General features: G+C 36.5%; 1 protein-coding gene across 7 annotated transcripts in view; it reads left to right on the forward strand.

Moving 5' to 3' along the window:
• Positions 1-21,113, forward strand: part of ARMC2 (armadillo repeat containing 2) — a 70,527-nt gene that overhangs the window by 27,928 nt on the left and 21,486 nt on the right. For all 7 annotated transcript variants that reach the window (XR_013181331.1, XR_013181332.1, XM_077175179.1 and 4 more), the window contains 4 exons: positions 382-484; positions 3,488-3,708; positions 7,919-8,064; positions 10,257-10,356. Coding sequence is in view for 5 of the 7 variants with exons in the window: in XM_077175179.1 (XP_077031294.1) it covers positions 382-484; positions 3,488-3,708; positions 7,919-8,064; positions 10,257-10,356 (570 nt within the window). In the remaining 2 variants the exon portion in view is untranslated. The remainder of the gene's footprint in view (positions 1-381; positions 485-3,487; positions 3,709-7,918; positions 8,065-10,256; positions 10,357-21,113) is intronic.

Below are 21,113 nucleotides of genomic sequence, written 5' to 3' on the forward strand. Positions count from 1 at the left end.
GGTCTTTGTTGGTAGGGCCATAGATGCCAAACCACTGATTTCCATACAGAATTACTTTGTAAGGGAATTGTAGAAAACAATCCTGCAAGTTATTGATATACTACCTGTTTATATTAATACATTAAAAGTTTAAAACTGTTATTTTAAAGCCAGCACAGTTCTCTAAATAGAGTTTAAAATACCTGAGTTTCAGGTTATTTCAGTTTCCTTTAATTCTGCATGTATCTTCAGTTTGTTTTAGTGTGTTGTTAGGATTTAAGCTGTAATTTAATAGCTCTGTGAGAATACAAGTATGCCATGGTATCTGAACTTGTAGAATGTTAGATGTGTTTTTGCATGCAGATCTTAGTTGTGATTTTATGTCTTTTAATTTCTTTGCAGATGAAAGTAGATGGAAAAAATCTTGTTAGTGTTTGCAAGCTAGCATTTAAAATTTGTAGGAATGAAAACAATTATTTCATCATTCAAAATGATACATTATTGGGTATGTATACTTTCTTATCTGTAAGTTAGATGTTGAAATTCAACAGTTAAAGTTGCTTATCTTTGAAAAAACATTTTGAGAATTAAAAATTCTGAAGAAAGACTAAAAATTGCCTGCCTAGGTCAAACTGATGGTTGGTCTAGTCCAGTATTCTGTGTCTAAGCAGTGATGAGGATGAGGAATGCTGTTTAGGGGCAGCACAGGAGCCTGTGTGGTTTTTGTGATCTGCTTACCCAGCACTACTCCAGCATCCAGAACTTTTCTGTTCTATTAGGGACATTGGATGGTGCATCCCTGCCTAATCCCTTTTTAGTTTCTATGTCTTTTGTTCATTCGTTTGCCTTTTTGGATTTTCTGATTCTGTCTCCCTCTATGATGTCATAGAACAATTTCCAGAAATTCTCTGTGTGCTATTTTAAATCTATACATTTTTCTTTATCCCCATGCTTGTAGTTTTGCAGGATTTATAAGAGTTTGTACAGTCAGTTTACCTTTCACCTTCAGGATTTTTTAAAAGGCGGTCTTATGACATATCTCTGTCTTCTCCTTTTCCAGACTGGGGCATCTGAGCCTCTTAGCTCTTTGAGCAGATATTGTGTCATTCAGTTGTTCTTTAAGTCCTTCTCTGTACCTTCTCAAACTCCAGTGGATCCTTCTTGAGATTTGTGGAACAAAAATGTTAGCGTTCAGAAACACATCATCACGAGAATGATTATATGCAGGTGCTTTTATTGAAGAGCTCTGGGTGTCAGGGGTACAAACCCAAATCTGACTCCTGACATGGGTTCGGGATGGACATGTTTTTCTATTCTATTGTTATATAACTTTCATGTTAATTATTAAACTTATATTGTTCTATTGTGTACATAGATTTCATCCAAGCATGGGCTCCTCGTGGTCCCCCTCAAACTTCTAACATAGTTTCTCATGATTCTTCCTATGATTAAACAATAATTATATTTAATTACTAAACAATCATCACATCTAACAATTATATCATTTATCATATACTGCTTACGCAGGTGCAATTTCACATGATCTGGCAAACACAAAGTCTAACATTTTCAGAGTGTATTTTTAACATTTTTCCAGGGCCCCACTAAGTTTAGCTTCTTTCTAATTCCCTGAATCTTACGATTTTAAAACCTTTTACTATCAAAACTATCTATAGAATTCAAACTGTGTCTGCACCAAATTTATAGAAATGAGATAATGCTGACTGTGGTATTGGCCATCATCAGGGAGGATCTTGAGAATAGTCATTGTTTTTTTTATATTTTCTTATAGCTGCTGCTTCACATTGAGCCAAAGGTTTTACAGAACTGTCAGTAACGGCTTAAGATCTTTTGTGTTTTTAGCAGTGTTTGTGTCATGCACACCCACCCACCCCTTGCAAATATGAGAAATATTAAGAAAATGAAAGTGTGCAAATGATACTCAGTATTGATGGAAAGTCGTTCCTTTCATTAAAACCTTAGTATGTTTTATTAATGTAGGTCTTGATCTTGCAAGCAGTTATTGCATCTGTATTGGTTAAGGCATATGTGTATATTTGCTTGAATAGTTGAGAGTGTTCATGGTCTTAAAGTTTAGCACACAGTTGTTGTCAGAAATGAAGACATGCCTTTCAGGTGGCAAGGAAAGGACTCACAGGAAACAGAACAGGATTGACTTTGGATACAGAAAAGTACAGTTTTGTAGAGATCAGCATCATACACAGCATTTGAGCAAGTTGCATTTTTCTCTCATTTCCATTCTCATTCACTTTTCTTTCATTTTTCTCTCATTTCCATTCTCATTCACTTGCTCTTCTTTCCCTGTATTTTAAAAACTAGTGAAGGAAAGAGCATTGGTAGGTGTTATTTGTTTATTCACTCTTTGTGTTTTGGACCCACCTTGTCCCAGAAGTAGACATGACCCTGGCCTATAATCACAACTGCCCAGATCCCTGTTACAGTCACTGGGTTATAGATTCAATTTTTTTATTTTATTTTTCCTCTTCTGTCCTTGTGAACTGTTTGTGTGCAGTGCAGCAGCTCCAGTAGAAGAAATAAGTTAATCCTTCATCCCAGAATTGACAACTACTGTTCAAGACCCTGTTTGATACTGTGCAGAGCAGGAACCTGAAACTGAGTTCTCACATTGCCACAACCCAAGTGATTTAATTGGTGAGGGTGGGAGTTTGGACAAGAACCTAGAGTGTGTACTTCATTCATATATATATATACACACACACACCATTTCCCACAGCTTCAGTTGAGACAGAAAAAAAATTTTAAATCTCTTCAGTTTAATGATATAGGAAGATGTTTTTATTCAACTGGAACTGAATAGGAAATGAAGAGAAATAAATAAAGAGAAATAAATATCTCTTTGAATCAGTTATTAGAAGTTTAAAAGTATAATGTTGGTTAGGATTACTCATTTGTTTAAGATACCCCACTAAATTTAGAATGTCTCAATTTGACTGCAAAAGATACCTTGGCCATGTGTTAACTGTAAATTTTAACATTTCAGATGTCTGACAGTGGTTGCACAAAACAAAACTTCTATGTCAACTTCACCTACATGAAAAGGAAACCTAAAAAGACTATGAACAGGTTTCAAATGTGAGAGCTGGATTAGGCCCCTGTGCCTTTTAGTGCTCCGTTTGAGATGCTTTAAGACATTTGATTTTTAATGAAGTAGTGGGAAGTACACAAAATTCCAGGCACACACAATAACTTCTGCAAATCTTGACTGAGAATTTCAATGATTCCTGCTATGTGTTTACAGCTTACATTGGTTCTTGAAGTCTAGGAGAACAAAAGTCGGGCCCATTCTCTCATTCATCAATAATTGTTTCTTGGTTTCAGTCCAAATATCCAATTTTTCTAGCCCACTTATTAGAAATGTAAGAGTTCAATCTGAGGGTGTTTTTCAGTTGCTAATCTCTTTAATGACTGGATTGTACAAAATATAAATTTTGATATTAAACTTTCTGAATGATAATTTTCCTTTTAGATTATTTGTTGCAGGTTCTGTGGAATGAAGACCTACAAACAAACCATGAAGCTCTTGTCTATTGCATGGCAGCTATAAAAGTCATGTCTGAAAAGGAAGTACTCCGTTTAAAAATGGTCAGCAAAGGAGCTATTGAAATTTTTCTGGAATTGATGAAGCAGATTAATGACATAAAAGAACATGACACATATTTCTCCAAGCTGGGCCTCTTATTAGTCCAGGTTAGCATTTACTTTTATTTCTAAAAGTATGTACTTCAAGGGCAAATTAAAAATTTAATTAGAGGAGATAAGCTAACCCTGTGTGCTACTGACAGAGTTGTACCTATATTTCAATAGATTTATTTTTAAGAAGTTAAATGAAGTTGTTCAGGACCTAATGTAATTACCACAGATGTTTGTGTGTAGTCAGTTTTAAAGGCTTTAGAAATTCTGAAGTTAATAGAAATATTTTTATACCTAATTAACCAGTTTCTCATTACTACTTTATTGTGCTGACAATATTCTGGATACTGTAGTAAACAGATAAAAATGTGTTCTCTATCTAAATTCTTGAAACTGAAATAATAAATACAAACTGATTCTGCAATACTCTAGGAGATTACAAATTTTTTTTTTATTATAAGAATAATGTATTTTAAAAATGTGTAGGGAAATACAGCTGTGTTTTTTTGACAAAATGTTTTTGAAGAACTGTGATATAAGGAAAAAGTAGTTGCAAAAGCAAACACTTCTTGAATCTTTTGAAGGCAGCAGGCTCAAAACTGTTTTCACATACAAAGCACCTTGATAAACAGTGGCTATGAAAACTAATCCTTGTCCCTAAAACTTTTTAAACCCATGTATTTTAGAAACACAGTGGGATGGATATTGTGTTTACCAAGGATTTGCCAGGTAGATTCCTGGAATTTGTTTGGAAGTTACTGGTGTAAAGTTTAGCGAGTGGTTGAATTGTAAACTTTCAGGTACTTCATAGGAAAATACATTGGACAATTTTCTGAGGTAGCTTTTGCACTGGGTTTGTCAGCTAATTATGCCAGATTTCTTTAATTCTCTACTAATTTATAAGCACAGGATTTTATAATTCTTGAAATTATATGAGAAAACAGATAGCCTACATCATCACATTACTATTGGTGATCTTTGTCTGATTTTTTAAATCTTAGTAATAAAACTAATAAATCAGTTTATTTCCAGGATTTTGACTATCTGTCTGATGTTCCTCACAACTTTGCAGGAATGTTTTTCTTCCATTGTTTGCCTGGGATAAATTTAGGTTTTTTTAAATCAAGGCTTTAGTTTGCAAATACCTAGAAGGAAAATGTTGTATTTTATGCTTTCTTTAAAATATCCATCGTATCTCTGCTTTTTCCAGTACAAATGGAAGTATAGCAAAACTGCTTTTGTACTGTTTGAATAGACTGTCTGTTTCTAAGAATTTCTTGAGTGTTTTGTGAAGAAGTCAGTACTGACAGCTGTCTCTTAGTGAGATTGCTCTTTCACTTGTTTGTGTTCTCTTCTATAATAGTACAGATACTTCAGTTTTCTTCCTCTTGTGAGAAAAATAGTGATTCCTACTTCTATGGAATTCCTGTGTGACTTTCTCATATTGATTCCTTCAACAAATCCATGTGCACTACTTCCTTCATGTGAGTTAATTGATCAGTCATCACAGACAGATAAACGGGTAGTTCTGTTTTAGGGATGGTTGAAGAAAGTTTCTTCTGTGATCCATGTCTTCAGAATAAAGTTTTCATAACATACTGCATCTTGTAGCAACAGATCAAATAGCCAGTGATGTACAGAAGAATGCCTTCAGTTATAGAAAGCAAAGTATATTGGAGCAGAAAAACACTTTAAATAGTCACAGTGGTCTCTGAAGGATGCTCTGCTATCTCTTAACCTTGGTAACTGAAGTATCCCATTTAGTTGGGACCAGCTTTTCATTCTTTAACTGTATAATTGCACAATCACCAGATGGCAGTGTTATACATAATCTTGCTAGATCCTTTTTCTGGGAATAAAGTCCCTATCTGGTTTCTTCATTCTTCCACAATGCTTTTTTTGCAGAAGTCATAGAATACCAGAATAAAAATGTTAGTATTATTTTTTTTCCCTTAATAGAGGGCATGAAATCAGGGTCAACTTTGATTAATTTTATGTTGCTTAACCTAACAGTCTGTTAATATTTATACAAAGTACAGTAATGCTTACTCAAAACCCAAGATTTTTAAAGTGTCACTGTCAAGACTTGATAAGTATTCCCTGTTCCTTAATTGAAAAGTACTTAAATGTCTTCTCCTTTAAAAATAGCATTTGTCAGCAGTTAAATTTTCTGTTTGGGTGAATTTGATCTTTCATATGGCAACGTAAGGATTAGGACTGGTGGGGGTTGCTAAAGATAATTGTTATGTATTTCTCCCTGAAACATGGGGTCTGCTTGAAGCAATCACAATATTTCTAGAATTGAGCTGCTGTCTGGCTAGCTTCTATTATTTTTCAAACTCTTCAAGTTTCAGTTGCACATTAACTGTGTTTTATGGATATATACTTCTGTGAAGTGCCAAATGCTGTTTTCTTGCACATTTAAGTGTATATATTATTTTGCATTGCTTTTCCTTTCCAATCTGTCTTTGTCTGAAGGTTGCTCTTGATAGAATTTACTGCTTGAGGATTTTGAACCATCTAACTGTATCAAGCATTGGAAAATCTTACTCTCTTTTTGGAGACCTCTGTACCATCATCTATTGATTTTTTTCCCCATTATCCAATATGTAAGTCTCTTTGCTGCAGTGAAAGCTCTTGTCTGCGTTTGAACAACACTTCTAATATGTGGCTTATCCTTAATTTTCTTTATTGTGTCAATTGAAGCTTACTTAGCTAGAATTCAAAACATATCATCCTAGGCTGACTGTGAACATCTTGTATGTAAGCACTAAATGGAGTCACCTGTCTCTATTCCATGTGACAAGAATTTTTCTAACACAACTTTTGAAAAGCAAACTATTTGATCAGAATATATTTATTAAAATGTATCACCAGTATTGTGTTGATTTTTGAAGCATCATGACTTGAGAAGGAATATGCATCTGGAAATTTTTTTTGCAGTTGTTCAGTTAAAATAATAAAAAGTCCGAGGTATCTTCTTAAAATATGAGTGATATGAAGCAAATGGTTTCTGTAGGTTCAGATTCTCTGTATTATGAATATAGTAAAAATTGCATTTTTAGTGCTGAAGTTAAATCCATTCACATACTACATGACCAAATATATTTTTTCCCTCTATGCCTTGCTTCTTCATTTTGACATGTTGCACCTCCAGTTGCTCCATTACAGAGCATCATGGGTTTGCTGAAGATTTGTTCTCTGCTGTCAAATTTGTTGAAGTAGGACAGCAGATCTGGAAGCTGCTGGAGAATGGACAGAATATGCATAGAGTCCTATGTGCAAAAGCTGGAACACAACATCTTAACCTGCTCTTTGTCAAGAGTTTTTCTTTAAAATTAGCAATTACATATCATTGGATAAGCAATCCAATTTAGTGATAAATTGCTTAATTTCCAGAGTTTTTTGTGATAAGAAACAATTTGAACAGATAGTTTTTGTGCCTTATCAAACTCCATTCAAAACCAAATTGAAGTTAATAACTTCACTCTGAATAAGAAAACTTTGAAGAATTCCCATATCCACATAAGATTGAATGACTTCATATTCATTTTGTAGTAAATTCTGGATTAGATCAAAATTAACTTAAATGTCATGGCCTGTCTGACCTTGTCATTTGAATGCTCTTGCCTTGGAAGAGAATCAGAATATTTCAAAATATGCAATAGGTGATACATTTGTTCATCTGCCAGAGTTAGATTATGCTTTAAGTTCCTTGAAATAGAACAGTATCATCTGAAAATATTTTGGTTTCTTCAAATAGACCTGAGCACTTAAGCTTTTCATTTTTATTTTGTTCATACAGTGGATTTCTTTTATCATGATTAACTTTTAATTTTTTAATTGGAATAAATCTGATTGTGTTTTAAAAGCAATTCATTTTAGTTTGCCTTTTGCAGTTATCATCAAAGTATATATTTTCAAGATTTAAATATAAAGATTTATTGAAGAATTACGCAAAAAATTACTTTAAACATCCACAGCATTTCACTTGGTACATGGCTGTATACATGCAGGATTTTAAAGCATGAAAGATCATGTGTCCTCATAGAAGGAGGTTACATGCAGGCAAGGACCAGTGTCAATCTTGCATTTTCAGTTATCCCAAACCCACCATCTTGCCGCCTGCACGTTTCCTGTGTTATTTATTGGTTTATACCTAGCTGCAGAATGTTAACAGGCACGCAGGCTGCTCTAGGTGCTGTCACTGAGACCTGAGCCGTGCTGTGCCAGCGGTGGTTAACGAGTGTCCCACCCCCGTGTGCAGCTGACGGCCACCCTGCGGATCCTGGCCAACTGCGCCCCGGCGCGCCGCCAGCTCAGCCCCAGCGCTGCCATCCCCCAGCTCTGCGTGGCGCTGGAGCAGCGCAGCAGCGACAAGGACGTGTGCATCTGGATTGTCAGCGTCCTCAGGTACGTGAGAACGCAGTGCTGTGTGCTGCCACGTCCCCCTCCCTCGAAGGCGGCAGGACCAAGCGCTGAGATTGGAAGATTTACTTACTGAACTCTTTTTTAAAAAGCTCTTTTAATGACGATATCTTTTAATGATATTGTATGTTAATTGTGTCTCTATTATTGCTTACGGAATTGTGTAATTGTAGCCATACAGACTTGGATTCATCATCCCCACGAAAAATATTTTGTTGTATTGTGTCATTCTTTGATCCCACCGATCCTGATTGAGTTTTGTTAAAGTGCCGTTTCTTGTGTTTTAAAGCTGCACCAATTATTAGGTATTTATTAATCCTGGTTTAGGCCATGTTTGAAAAAAAAAATTAATGGGAGAAATTACACAAGGAACTGTGTATTGTGAAATAAAATACACAAGAGGGAAAATGTGACCAGTGTTCATTGTTTTGAGCAATTACAGAGTGTTTGAGGAGATTAATCCCAGGGATCAGGGCTTGAGTATGCAGATGGAAGTGCTGAAAGAATCTCAGTTTTATGAGCAGCCGACGGCTGCTTCCCAAGTAGTGCTTTTTAGAGGGAGATCAGTGTGAATTAGTCAGCACAAAGATCATTTTGTAGTCTGAATAGTTGCTCAGTCTAAAGTCTTCCAGTTACCAAGCATTGCCTTGCAAACAATGTAAGGATTTGGAAGAAGTTGTGAAATCGGCTGTTGGTAATTTCAGGAATAATGGGATTATAAATGCAATTTATGAATTATGTGCTGGATGAAGTATTTGCCATTGCTGCTTTGTTACTGCACTGAGTCATGTTGCCTGTGGCTCCATGTTCAATGAGATTTTGTTATGGCCTTCTGCTGTTCAGGTGCTCCAAATTATCCCTCATGTTCTCCTCTCTGGACGAGGCTGAGTTGTGCTTTGAACAGTGGCAACATAAGAGGCTGGTACTCCTTCCTCCCCACAGCTGAAAGCAGGCAAATGTGCTCCTTTGCTCTTTGTGCTATCTCTAAGGCATGTGAATGGCTTCCTCAATTCCATGCTACCTTGTTCACATCTGTCTCTCTAGTTTTGTTCCTAAAAATGAGCTCTTGCAATGATTATAGCACTTTGAGCATATTTACTTCTTCTGAGGAGGGAGCATTTCTTTTACTTGGAAAATGCCATGAAAAGTGGGATAATGAGTTTGTAATTAAGTGTAATTGATACTTATACTGTAATTCTGATAAGGACATTTACTTGTTATAGAATTCAATATGGAGAAAAAATACCTTACTTAAAGTTTCCTGCTGCTTCAATTTTTTTCCTCAAGATTAGAACTACATGATCCAAGAATACAAATTAGCCATAGAAATCAATTTAATTAGCTTCCTGGAAATTGCAGTCGCAAAAAAAAATATAAAAATATATATACATATATATATATATACATATATATATATACACACACTATGCAGGAAAGAGCTCAGATTTTAATTTTGTTTTGTCTTCTAGTAATACAGAATGATTAATCTCTCAATCAACTTTAGGCAGCTTCTTCATAGAGAATGTGTTCAATCTATTCAGATTATTCATTCAATAAGACTGTAAATCTTCCTGTAAGAAGTTGTAATTGAACATCAACACAGATCTTTTGTGGTTTTGACTACATGAGAAGTAAGATGTTATCCTAGCTTGTTCTGTTACTGCATTTTTATGGTGTGACCAAAGCATGGCAATGGGCAAGGTGAGCAGTGTAGGAGCAGCTGTTAGGAAATGTGCAGAGATAAATCCTGCCTGCAAGGAGGCACAGTCTCTGTATTTGCTGGTGAGAGATGTGTCTCTTAGTGCTGTTGCTGGGCTCTACTAGATGTGCACTAGGAAGGGACCCCTCGTTTCCTCTCGTCTGACTTCACACATCATCTTGAAATTCCAGTTCTCCCCTTTAGCACTGAGAAGCGCTGGTGTTAGCATACTGTGCCCATATGGCAAGCAGGTTGGAAAGCTCCTTATGTTTGCTTCTTCCAGTAATGCACTGTGCCAAGGATAGCTGGGCTTCTGTTGTGCTCTTATATAACTGCACATGCCTCTGCTAGAAGTCAGAGTATTGGCATTCACTTCATTTGTTGGAAAATACAGCTCTGAGAATCAAAAGTGACTTTCTAAAAAATGTTTTGTGGAAAAAAGTTCTTTTTTTAATTTCTATTTTTTTTTTCTTTATAGCAAACTTTCTACCTACAATGACTTCTGTGCAGCTTTAGCAGACTGCTCCAGATGTTACATTGTATTTTTAGCCCTGCTAAACAAATACCAGAAGCAGCAGGTCAGTTTTTCATCTCTTGATTTTTATATATTAATCCTCTGATGTGTCTGTGTATTATTGTGTATCAGCTTGTTTTCAGTGTCCTACTTTTATGCATTTACCAAATAAAAATTTTAAATGGTTGACAGCATTTCTAAATAGTAAATAATTGTGATGAAATAATTTAGATTAGAAATTCAAAGCAATACAGTGGACAGTTGATTAACTTGTCTATCCATGTGTAGAATCAGTCCTTTAAGTACCTATTTTTTCCTAGTTTTAAGAAATATTTTTCAAAGCAAAAATCTATTTGACTATTTAATTGTTGGAAATTGCTGGGCTTCCTCCTGTCCTCCTCAGCTGCAAAAGAAGTGTGACTTTTTTAGAGCTAAGCAATGTGAAAGCAGAGGAAAATATGTTCCTTGCTGTCATGTAAAACGGGGAAATTTGCTCAACCCCTTTGTGTTTAATTAGTCTGTCAGAGCCCCAGGAAAGCTGTGACCCTTGTGCCCAACCAATCTATCAGTATCCCATTATGAGACCCTTCACTAGGCAGTCCCACTGGATCTGTTCCACTGATTTATTCAGTGTCACATACCTGGCAGAGGAACCTCCTCCTCCTTTACCCACCGTGGGCAGAGGGCAGTGCCCTTGGAGGACTCGCATTAACAGTTTGCAGACTGACACTCTCCATTAATAGAATTGTGAAAGGTTAAGGTTTGAGACTTGCCAGTGGTAGTAACAGACTGCAAAAAACATACTCAAATCAATATACTAATTTAAAGCAATGTAATAACAAGCTCTATAATATAATAATAATATTAATGATAATAATAATAATAATAATAGCTGGTCTGAGACAATCATTCAGCATGTAGAGATCACATTTCTTACACAGTAGGCGTCCCTATGAGGGAGAAGACAGATTCAGCTTGTCGACTAATCCCAGAAGTTACAGTGGAGTAACTGTAACCCCATTTCTCCCTATTCTTAACTCATTTTTATACTATTTCTTTATGTTTAGGTGGAACTTGAGTGGCTTTGGTCATACTTTTTAGTCAGTGAGAGGTGGTTGTACTGGGGGGTGGATATCTCAGGATAGTACCCGAGATAACCTTGGGATAGGGACATGCATTAGTCCAAGTAGAATGATTTCACAACAGTTGTTGATTCAAGAGCAGGACATTTTCCTTTATCTCCCTTGGTTTTCAGCTGCTATGGGGCTACCTTCAACTAGAAGGTACCACTGAGTTCCCTCCTCTGCAAGGGTTTCAACACAGTGGCTGGCCATGGTGTCTCCACTCTGCTCCACCCTCCGTTGGGTCCCCCTTAGTGTGTGGGAGGTCAGATATGCTGACCATGTTTCATCCAGGGAGTACAACTGTGTTTTTCCCTGTGACTTCCATACCATTATCTTCTTAACCTTAGTCATCTTCCCATACTCTCTAACTGCATAAAATATCAAAATGTATCTCTCCTTTACCAGAGAAAACCACATACCTGCAGTACTGCATTTGGGATGTTCATGTAGAAATAAATGTTTAGACTTTGTCAAAATGCCTTGTATCATGAAGTAAAATTCTGAGTATAGTTGCTGCCAACTTTATTAGAACTCCAAGGGTGTTGCTCTATTGTCCTGCTGTATCACAGTGATCTTTCTTACATTTACTGAAGATAAAACTCAGAGCTCGGTGCAGGATCCCAGTCTTATGGATTGATGCATTGGTAAGATTGGAGTGCCCTATGTAGGGCAAATTACTCAGCCCTATTGCCAGGTAAGTTTTAAGAAGAAAATAATTTTTATCTGAAGCATAGATGTTCAAATGTGGAACAAGGTTTCAAAACAGAGAATATTAAATTACATTAAGATCCGTCTTAAAAGTAAGGAACTTTCTTGGCTGGTCAGCATCTAAACTAGTTTGAGATAATTTAGTTATCCTATTCAGTTTATCCCAGGGTTAGTAATTCTTGGGGATTTGTTGGAAGGAGGTCTTTTGGGTAGCTATCATTGAAGGGAGTTAATGAAGGTTGCTGGATTTGCTATACTGAACAATATTCTTTCTCCTGCCAAATACAAAAATAATTTGTTCCTTTCCTGTTTACCAGCATCCCTGTTTTCTATGATAATGCACATGGAAGAGGAACAAAGATTAAGTTGTTTCTCTTCTAAATATCTGCTGTAGCATATCTGAGTATTTCTAGGTTCAGACTGCTCTTGCATAGCTTAGTGTTCAGAGACACTTTAGTAAAATACTATGTAAATGCTATGTAAATAACATGAAAAATGTCAAAGGCATTATATTTTCCTAGATTTATAGTTGTTCTTCCTTATGACCATTGAATTAAAAACTCAACAAATTATGGAACCGAGATTAAGGATCTTTAATTAAGTAACGCCTTTCTCCTAAACTTAATCTGTCATTTTAAGGGTAGCTTTTCTAGGTTCCTGAGATAATAGCTTTGTGTCATAATGAATTGTAGGTTCATATCTACCTCAAATTATTATTATTTAGTATTCATAATTTAGCTTCTCTTTTGGCTATTAAGTGGTCCTAAAATACATCTTTCTTCACAAGGTTAGCATTGCATTTTGTGTTAAATTGTCAGTTGTTTCATCAAAATACAAATGAGTAAAGAAGTAGCTTGTATTTTGTATAGAAAAAACCACTATTACATTGTGTTGATTATATATGCAGTGTCTTCAGAATAATTATGTCTTACTGCAGTTTTGAAACAAGCATGCAATTGTCAGTTGTCAGCTTAGTGAAGCCCTGCAGAAACAAAAAGAACATAGATAATGTAATGCATCACTTTTTCTGTAGTATGTAATAAACACTTGAGCTGTGTGGAGTGCAAATGTTTTTCCTGAGGTGTAGTTGGCACTGCTAATCTTTTTTTTTTAAATGCTGACAGCTAATGAGTTACAGTATGAGCTGGTATGTGTTGAAAATAAATGAAGTAACAGCAGTGTGAGTAAAATTGTCTGCTGTGGGAAGAATCAAAGAGAAGGAAAAATCATCATTATAAAAGCATTAAGAATCTTCAAGACTAAAAAGTGATATGTGAAGAAGTGTGTGTGTGTGTTTTTCTGTTCTCAGGTTGCAGATTTTGTGGGATCAGGCTTTTTACTGGCAGTCATAGCAGCAAGAAACACAGGGGAAGAAATAGAGGAAGATTGGCATTCAGACTTTCTCAAGGGCTGTCATAATTGTGACTTTAAAGATAATTATTAAGTACTGTGAAAGTAAAAATGGGAGCACTGGAAGTAGGCTCAATGACTTGCACCCACACCACACACTGAATTCCACAGTTGCAACCCAAATAGTCTCTGTTCTTTGCTCCACACTGCAGTTATAACTCTTTTCCCTTTTTTTTGTCAGCTCATTTTCTCTCTTGGGTGAAGGAGGCAGACTTTTGGGGAAATTCAGTTGGCAAGACTTGATAATAAAGACTTGTCATAGTCTTAGGTGGGGAATACAGAAGGCTGGAAAAGCTGAATCTTCAGGGCAGGACTGGGGAAGTCAATTGGGCTTTTACACACATCTGAAGTATGCATTCATGGTTGGCTTTGGAGCTTACTTGTGTGGAGTAACAAAAAAAATCCTTGGTGGTTGCCACATGCTGTCAAAACTGTCAGAAATGTTTGTGTAATTCCTCTGTCTTACAGGATAAGCTTTGAATGATTCTGCTTCTAGTCAGCATTGTAGACTTTTGCCCATCTCAAGAGATCTTCTAGCAGGGTTCTGTTCCACTTCCCCACATCATTATCATCTCTAAGCTTTCCAGATAAACTGCATCAAGAGTGACTTTCTCAAGCTGTGGTTAATGTCACAAGTCACAAGCGGGCTGTGCTTTTGGAACAGAGACATTGCCTAAATAGGACAGTAGCTTCTGTCAATAAGTCAGGCACTACCTGAGCTTAGGTGGCATTTTGGGGCCCTGCCAGCTTCTGTGTAATGTTTTATCAGTTAGGAGTCTGTTTTCAATCCTAAGAGCACAAACACAGGGTGTGATACTAAAATTTGTATAGGAGCAATCTTATGCCTGTTGTATAGAAAGATCCCCTTACACTTTAGTGTTCCTAATTTTGAAATTGGGAAGCATTTTTTTAAGAATCTGACATCACTGGATGTAGTAATTGCCTATTCAGCAAAATGATAATTACATTGGATCACATGAGCAGTTCATCCAGTCTGCTCTTGATACTCAGCAATGGTGAGATTCAGATGTCTGGAGAACAGTAAAAATGGAGCAGGCTTTTATGATACTTCCTGTGTGTACTTACCAAACCCCCAACTCTTTCCAGTTTGGAAACACCCTCAGCCAGCTGTGTATGAAATAAACCTCAGCTGACTTCTTTTCTATGAAATTCTACAGTCTCTCTCCTACCCCATACAAACTTTTAATGTGTTATAGATCCATTGACAAGGAGTTGCATAGCAAACAATTCCTTTTGCCTATTTTGAATTTTGCCTTTACTGTCTTTATTTGATGCCTTCTGGTTCTTGTATTGCAAATGTGGTGAAGCCCACTGTTCATTTCACACCTCCCTCGATTTTCTAAGTGTTTAACCTACTCTCTTCAAGTTACCTCTTTTCCATGCTGAGGAATCCTTGCTTACATAGCCCTTTCTGATAGAGAGACTGTTCCATGCCATGGTGTATCCACGTTGCTTTTCTCATAACATTTTTCCAATCCTGATTCCAGTCTCTTTTTTTGAAAGGAGGAAACCAGAACACAGCACTTAAGATGTGGCTGTATCATAGATATATGTGCCTGCATAAATTTATTTCCCAATAATTCCCAATACTTTATTTGCTTTCTTGATCTGTGGTCATTAAACTCTGTCATTAACTCTGAGATTGCTCTGTAGGTGGATATGGTTGGTTTAAAGGCTGTAATTTTTTACAGGAAGATATGTTTGCCTTGTTCTTTCCCATAGATCCTTTAATGTGTAAATTAATGCATTTAAATTTCATCTGCCATTTTATTACCAACTGACTACAATTCTTTTTCAGCTTTTCAGTCAACCTTCATCTTATGTACTTTGAATATCATGGTGAAATCAGTACATTCTTCCATATCACTGCTGCTGCCCATTTTCTGTGTTTATGGACAAATTGAATACAACAGATCCCAGCACAAAACCTTGGGAATTCCACTGGTCATCTTCCACCACTGCAGAAACTGCCAATTTACTCTTACATCCTCTAGTCATTTATCTATACCAGGACATTCTCCCTTACAGCATGACTCCTTAGTTTCACTAGGATTTTGGTGAGTGACTTTGTTAAAAGTCTCCTGGAAAGTCACATGGGTGATATCAGATGGGTCTTTTTTATGCATGTTTGTTAATCCCTTCAAAGAACCCAGTAAATGCATAAGTAAGAAATTAGAAGTCTTAAAGCTGATTGTGTCCACTCTTTTTTTTTTTTTTTTTTTTTTTTTTTTTTTTTTTTTTTTTGTGGTCTCTTCTAATTTATCTGGTCCAGACACCAGACTTTATTCTCACTTGGAATCTTTTCATGTTTGTTACAGTTGTAGGAGGTTGCATAGTGCTATAGTGCTGTTAGTAATTAAGCTATTTAATTAATTAGTTCTTTTAGAACTGTTGGATAATTATCAAGTCCTAGTGATTGGTTACTCTTTGTTTTGTCAGTTTGTTCCTTAAAGTTGTTTGTGATTGCTTCAGTTTTGGACAGATGGCTCTGATGAGCCTTCCCTGGAGAATGCTGTCTCATTGAGATCTCCCAGTTGCTTCTAGAGTGGGCATGAATCAATGCAAAGAACTCATTTAGCTTCTCTGCAATTACATTTTCTTCTCTCAGTGCTCCTATTTTATCCTGATCATCAATTAGTTCTTCAGATTCTGGCAAACTTCCCAGTCCTGATACATTTGAAAAGATTTGTTATTATTTTTGCATCTCTTGCATCAGCTAGAAGAACTGCACTTATTTTCAATTATAATTTGCACACTGCTTTACCTGGTTGATTTAGCAATCAGTTTGTCAGAAACAATTTATTGAATTAAGAGATGTTGCCTTGTCATCCTCTGTAAGGACTTGTCCACATTTATCAGGTTCACTGATAAATGTCTGGGTGCCCAGCTTCCTTACCAAATGCATCTACCAGTTAGCAGCTCCCAAATCAGCTTATTGTCTTCTGTGAGCCAGCAGGCTTTTGCATGTGAGACTTGCTCTTGTCTCCCAAAGAAAAAACCTTGTTTCAGGGCTGTTGAATGTCCTTTTTGCTCTTGGGAGTGCTGCTGTGGGGAAGGTTGTCACAGGTGAGGCCTTTAACTGCAGGGAATTTTCCCACTGTGTTTCTGGCTTTATTGATTAGGCAAAGGCTTATTTGCATGTGGTGATGCCTGCTCTTCCTGGCTGGTGTTTTGGCTGCTTTATGGATAACTCTGTGATGAGCTCCAGGAACCCACCATCTGTCTGTTTCAGTCAGTCATAGAACATGTCATGTAGTGCCCAAAAGCAACCTCAGGCTCTTCCTTACATAGTGTAGTGCTGCACCTGTGTTTAGTCAGGTACACATTTGCCTTTTAAATACTTTGAGAGTGTTACTGATGCTCTGTTCAGTGCCATAGCACTCTTCTGAGATTCCAAAGGGCTTTTTTATTAATGTTGTACTGGGGGCAGTGGTGTGTTCCTGTGTCTACTGCTTGCTTCTGAATAAATGGTTATCCAGTGCTGTCCCAAGTGTTCTTTGTGTTTTGGTTACTCACTTTTTCTCTGTGTCATCCCTCATTTGGGCTGAGGACAGCTGTTTGTGTGACAGCACCATACATCGTGTCAGAGAACTGACCCAGCTTCCAATAACCATGAAGCTGAAAAAAAGAACCCCAGTCCTTTCCTGGTTATTATCTGCATTGCTTTCCTGTCTAGTTTGTTGAACAGCCATACAAATGCTTCCTTGATCAGTGTGGGAGAAGAAAGAAACTCTGTATAGAAAGGAGATTGAGTGCTGTTTATGCCACTGCTTGTCCTGAAATGCTTGTCAAGGTAACCCTACAAAGAACTTGCATTGATAATGTGGTTCTTTTCTCCTACATGTACTAGTACATATTTTCAGTTGGATTCCTCCTCAGTGTAGCCCAACATTGTAATAGTGCCTAGGACAATTTTAAAAAGGAATTGATCAGTAATGTAATTGATCATTAAAGAACAAAAAAATACAAGATTCTTCTCCAGTATTTTGTATGTGTACTTGCATATTCGTAACTGATCAGTCATTCTCTCTGAATTTGCTTCTATTTCCAAGAAGGAAGTAGCAATTCTAGGATAAATATTCTGACAACTCTGAAGGAATTTCCCTGCTGATAAAGGTGAATAACAGAAGGTCACTCTTTCCCTACAGTATGATTTCTGACAGTGTGCTGAGCTGAAAAGTGTATGTGCATCTTCCTAAAGCTTTAGTTTTTTGGGGGTTTTGGGGGTTTTTGGGTGTTTTTTTTGGTTTTTTGGGGTTTTTGTTTGTTTTTGTTTTGTTTTTGTTTTTGTTTTTTTGTTTTGTTTTGTTTTTTGGGGTTTTGGCTGAAAGAAAAAGCAAAAATGTTAAGAAAAGTGCAGAATATTTGATCTGTACACTGAATGTAAAATTGTCAGAAATGCAGTGTTCAAAGTTTGTAATGAACCAGTTGGCATGCATCATGTAGAAACCTGCTGTTCTGGTGTATCAAAAGATACAAGCGAGTGTATGTAATTACTAGATAGATAAACAATAAAATATCAATAATAACAATAATAATAATAGTACTGCTTGGTGAGACACACTGCTATGAAAATATGTTATTGTAGTTTTTGATTTAACTTCTCTAAACGATGCTGAAAGCTTGGGAACACCTCTAAAAAAAAGCTACAAGAATTACTAGAGTTAAAATGCCCCAAGGAAATTATCCATGACAAAGGTCAGACCATTAGCAAGCTGCCTATTAATAGAATCTGCACAAGGAAAACATTTCTGTTAGAAGACCAGTCTTTAATCTAGGAAAACGAAAGAGCTGATAAGAAATAGGGGCTAAAGTTGTTCACATTTAAAGTAGTAATAAGAATAAACTAATTTAAAGTAGTAATAAGAATAAACGTTTTAACAAGAGAGATCAGCAGTCATTGGAGCAATACCATGGAGGATATGGTTTTCAACTTTTTTTTATTAAGTTAATTTCTGAAATACTGGTTTTTTTTAGAGAACCTACACAGCTTTTCATCAAAGATTGTTCTGGTAACAGTGTGCTTGCTTTTCTTCTTTTCCTTTCCCAGGCGTCCACAAACAAAATGGACAAGTTCTAAGCACAAGTTCTTGATAGCTGAAATTCACTAAGTGCAGATGAACCCTTTTCTGAAAAGTTTAGCTGAACAGATCAGATTTTGGGATGTAGAAATTACTGAGTAGGGTCCTATGGTGTGGATACAGTATAATTGCATTTTACTAATGGTCTCTCCTTCTCCTCAAATGCATTAATATTTGGGGGGGAAGGAGGGTCTCTTTACTGACAAGGTACTCCCTGCTGTCCCTGTTGCAAAACTTCTCTCTGCTCCTTATTTCATATTACTTAGTCAGGAGGTTCTCTATTTGTTTTTGATACTTCCAGTGTGTTCTACACCACTGCCCTCTACCCCTTTTTTTTATTCTTTAAATTGAGTTTCATATTGTGACAGCTGTTTTTTCTGTGGTTGAACAGAAATTTTTCCAGCTAGAATGTCACTTCAAGATGAATATTTACTGTATTTGGAAGAGATTAGCTCTGGGTTAGTATAACTACAGTAATTTTGCCTATAAGTAGACTATTAAACTCCCAAGTTTTCTTTCCAAGGTGCATAATAAAGCAGAAATACAAATTTGGAAGTGAAGTGTAAATTAGATTTGAATGAGAATCAGGGCAGGTGGTAGAATTTTGACTAACTCCACTGAAATTTGGGTAACATGGAAAGCAGATTTCATTTGCAGCTGATGATTCAATAGGAACTCAGCTGCTGGCATCTGACCTTTTGTTTTGTACTGTCCCCCTCATTCTGAAGGCCCAGATAAAGTAACAGCAGGTACTTGGCCAGCATTCACAGGTTCTAGATTAGACTGTCCTTCCTTGTTGATCTTGTTTTAGTTAGCAACTACTGACCTGATTTGCTTTCCTTCCTTCCTGATAAGATGCCTGTACAGTCTGTACCTGTGCTCATCATGTTTACACTGAAGGCAGGTGTACTTTATTGCCAAGATAAACTGATGTCAGGTTCTGTGACTCAGCAGGTCCAGGGGGTACCTTTGCTGCTAGGGCAGGGCAAGGAAGAGAGTTTTAGAAGTAGATAAGCAAAAAAATCTTTCATATCCATCATGATCTAGTGTTTATGTGTCAGTTGCCAGAAGAATAAGAGTTAAATGTTGAAGGAGTATGTAGTGCCATTACCACCTCAAAACCCAAAATATCACAGTTTCTTCACAGATATGAAGCAAATAAAGAGATCTTCTCAAGCTTTTCTTGATTTGTTTGTTCAAATTTATTTATGTAGGTGAAGCTGTGTGCTCTCATATATAGCCTTCCACTCAGATTTGAGTACACTCTGTTCATCATGTCTCACATGAATGCCTCACTGTAAAAAGATGAAATAACTGAGTGTAATTCCTATCTTTAATCTAGTTTGTCTTTAGTGCAATAAATGTTTAAACTTCCATATGATAGAAATTGATCTGATAAATGTAATTTTTCTGTAAGTGTGAAAAAATGTCTGAAATTCCATATGTAGTTAATACTCCAAACATGTGGAAATGAACACTAATCTCATTTATTATATTGATTTTTTGCTACAGAAAGGCCCATGGGCCTTGTACAGGTTTAGTCTTGCAAGCAGTTTCAAAATACCATGAGTTCTGCATGTATCTTTTTACACAGCCATTCTAAGATGGTGCTTCTTACTCTTGCAGTCCTTATCCATGAGCATTTAAAGAAATATAGCCAAAAATAATACAAATCCTTGAGCATTGTACTACTCAGGAGAGGTTGTACTGCTTTCCTTTTTGTCCTTGCTTGTTAAGTTTTCACTGAAAGATAATGCAACTTTGGTACTATTCTATTAAAGCCGGATGTGCTTTGCTAAAAAAGAAGTATTTTATAAGTTTGTTTTGCTGGGCTGTAGGTGGAAAGCACAGCTGAGATCACACTTCTCAAAATATCAGTTGATTGCTGTGTGGTACCTGTTTGTCTCTTTCCTGATTGGGCAGAGCTGTTGCTGGGCTGATACCATTTTGACCAAAATTAGAAAGTCAATATAAACGAGTCAAACTAGATTGCCTGCTTTTTTCAGTTCTCTCTTCTGATTCATCAGTTGTTTGCTTCAAATTTTTACAGCCTTTGTGAGTTGGGTGTTGTGCCAGCAAAGGTGAAAGCTCTTAGTGGTTAGTCATTAAGAATATTAATAAAAAATTGTTGTGATGACATTTAGAGCCTAACAAAAAATATGATGCCTAGTTAAAAAAAAAAAAAAGTGGAAGTGGGTCCTACAGAGTGATTTATTAAATACATGAATGTGAAAACCATTTCCTTACATAGGAGACTGCTGCTTCTCATGTTCAGGCATAGCACTCATCTTCCTGAGAGGATGTTACTGCCAGTGTCTTGTGGCAGAGGCTTAGGACCTGAAACTTACTGATGAAGGCAGGTATCAAATGAAGAGTTGCTGCCTAAACATCTTTTATACTTCAGTATTAGCTTGTTTAACAAGTTAGACTGAGCCTGGTTAACTTATGTTGCTAATACCAGGGAGGGTTAGAATATG

The sequence above is a fragment of the Agelaius phoeniceus genome, chromosome 3, assembly GCF_051311805.1.
Source record: "Agelaius phoeniceus isolate bAgePho1 chromosome 3, bAgePho1.hap1, whole genome shotgun sequence".
Lineage (NCBI taxonomy): Eukaryota > Metazoa > Chordata > Aves > Passeriformes > Icteridae > Agelaius > Agelaius phoeniceus.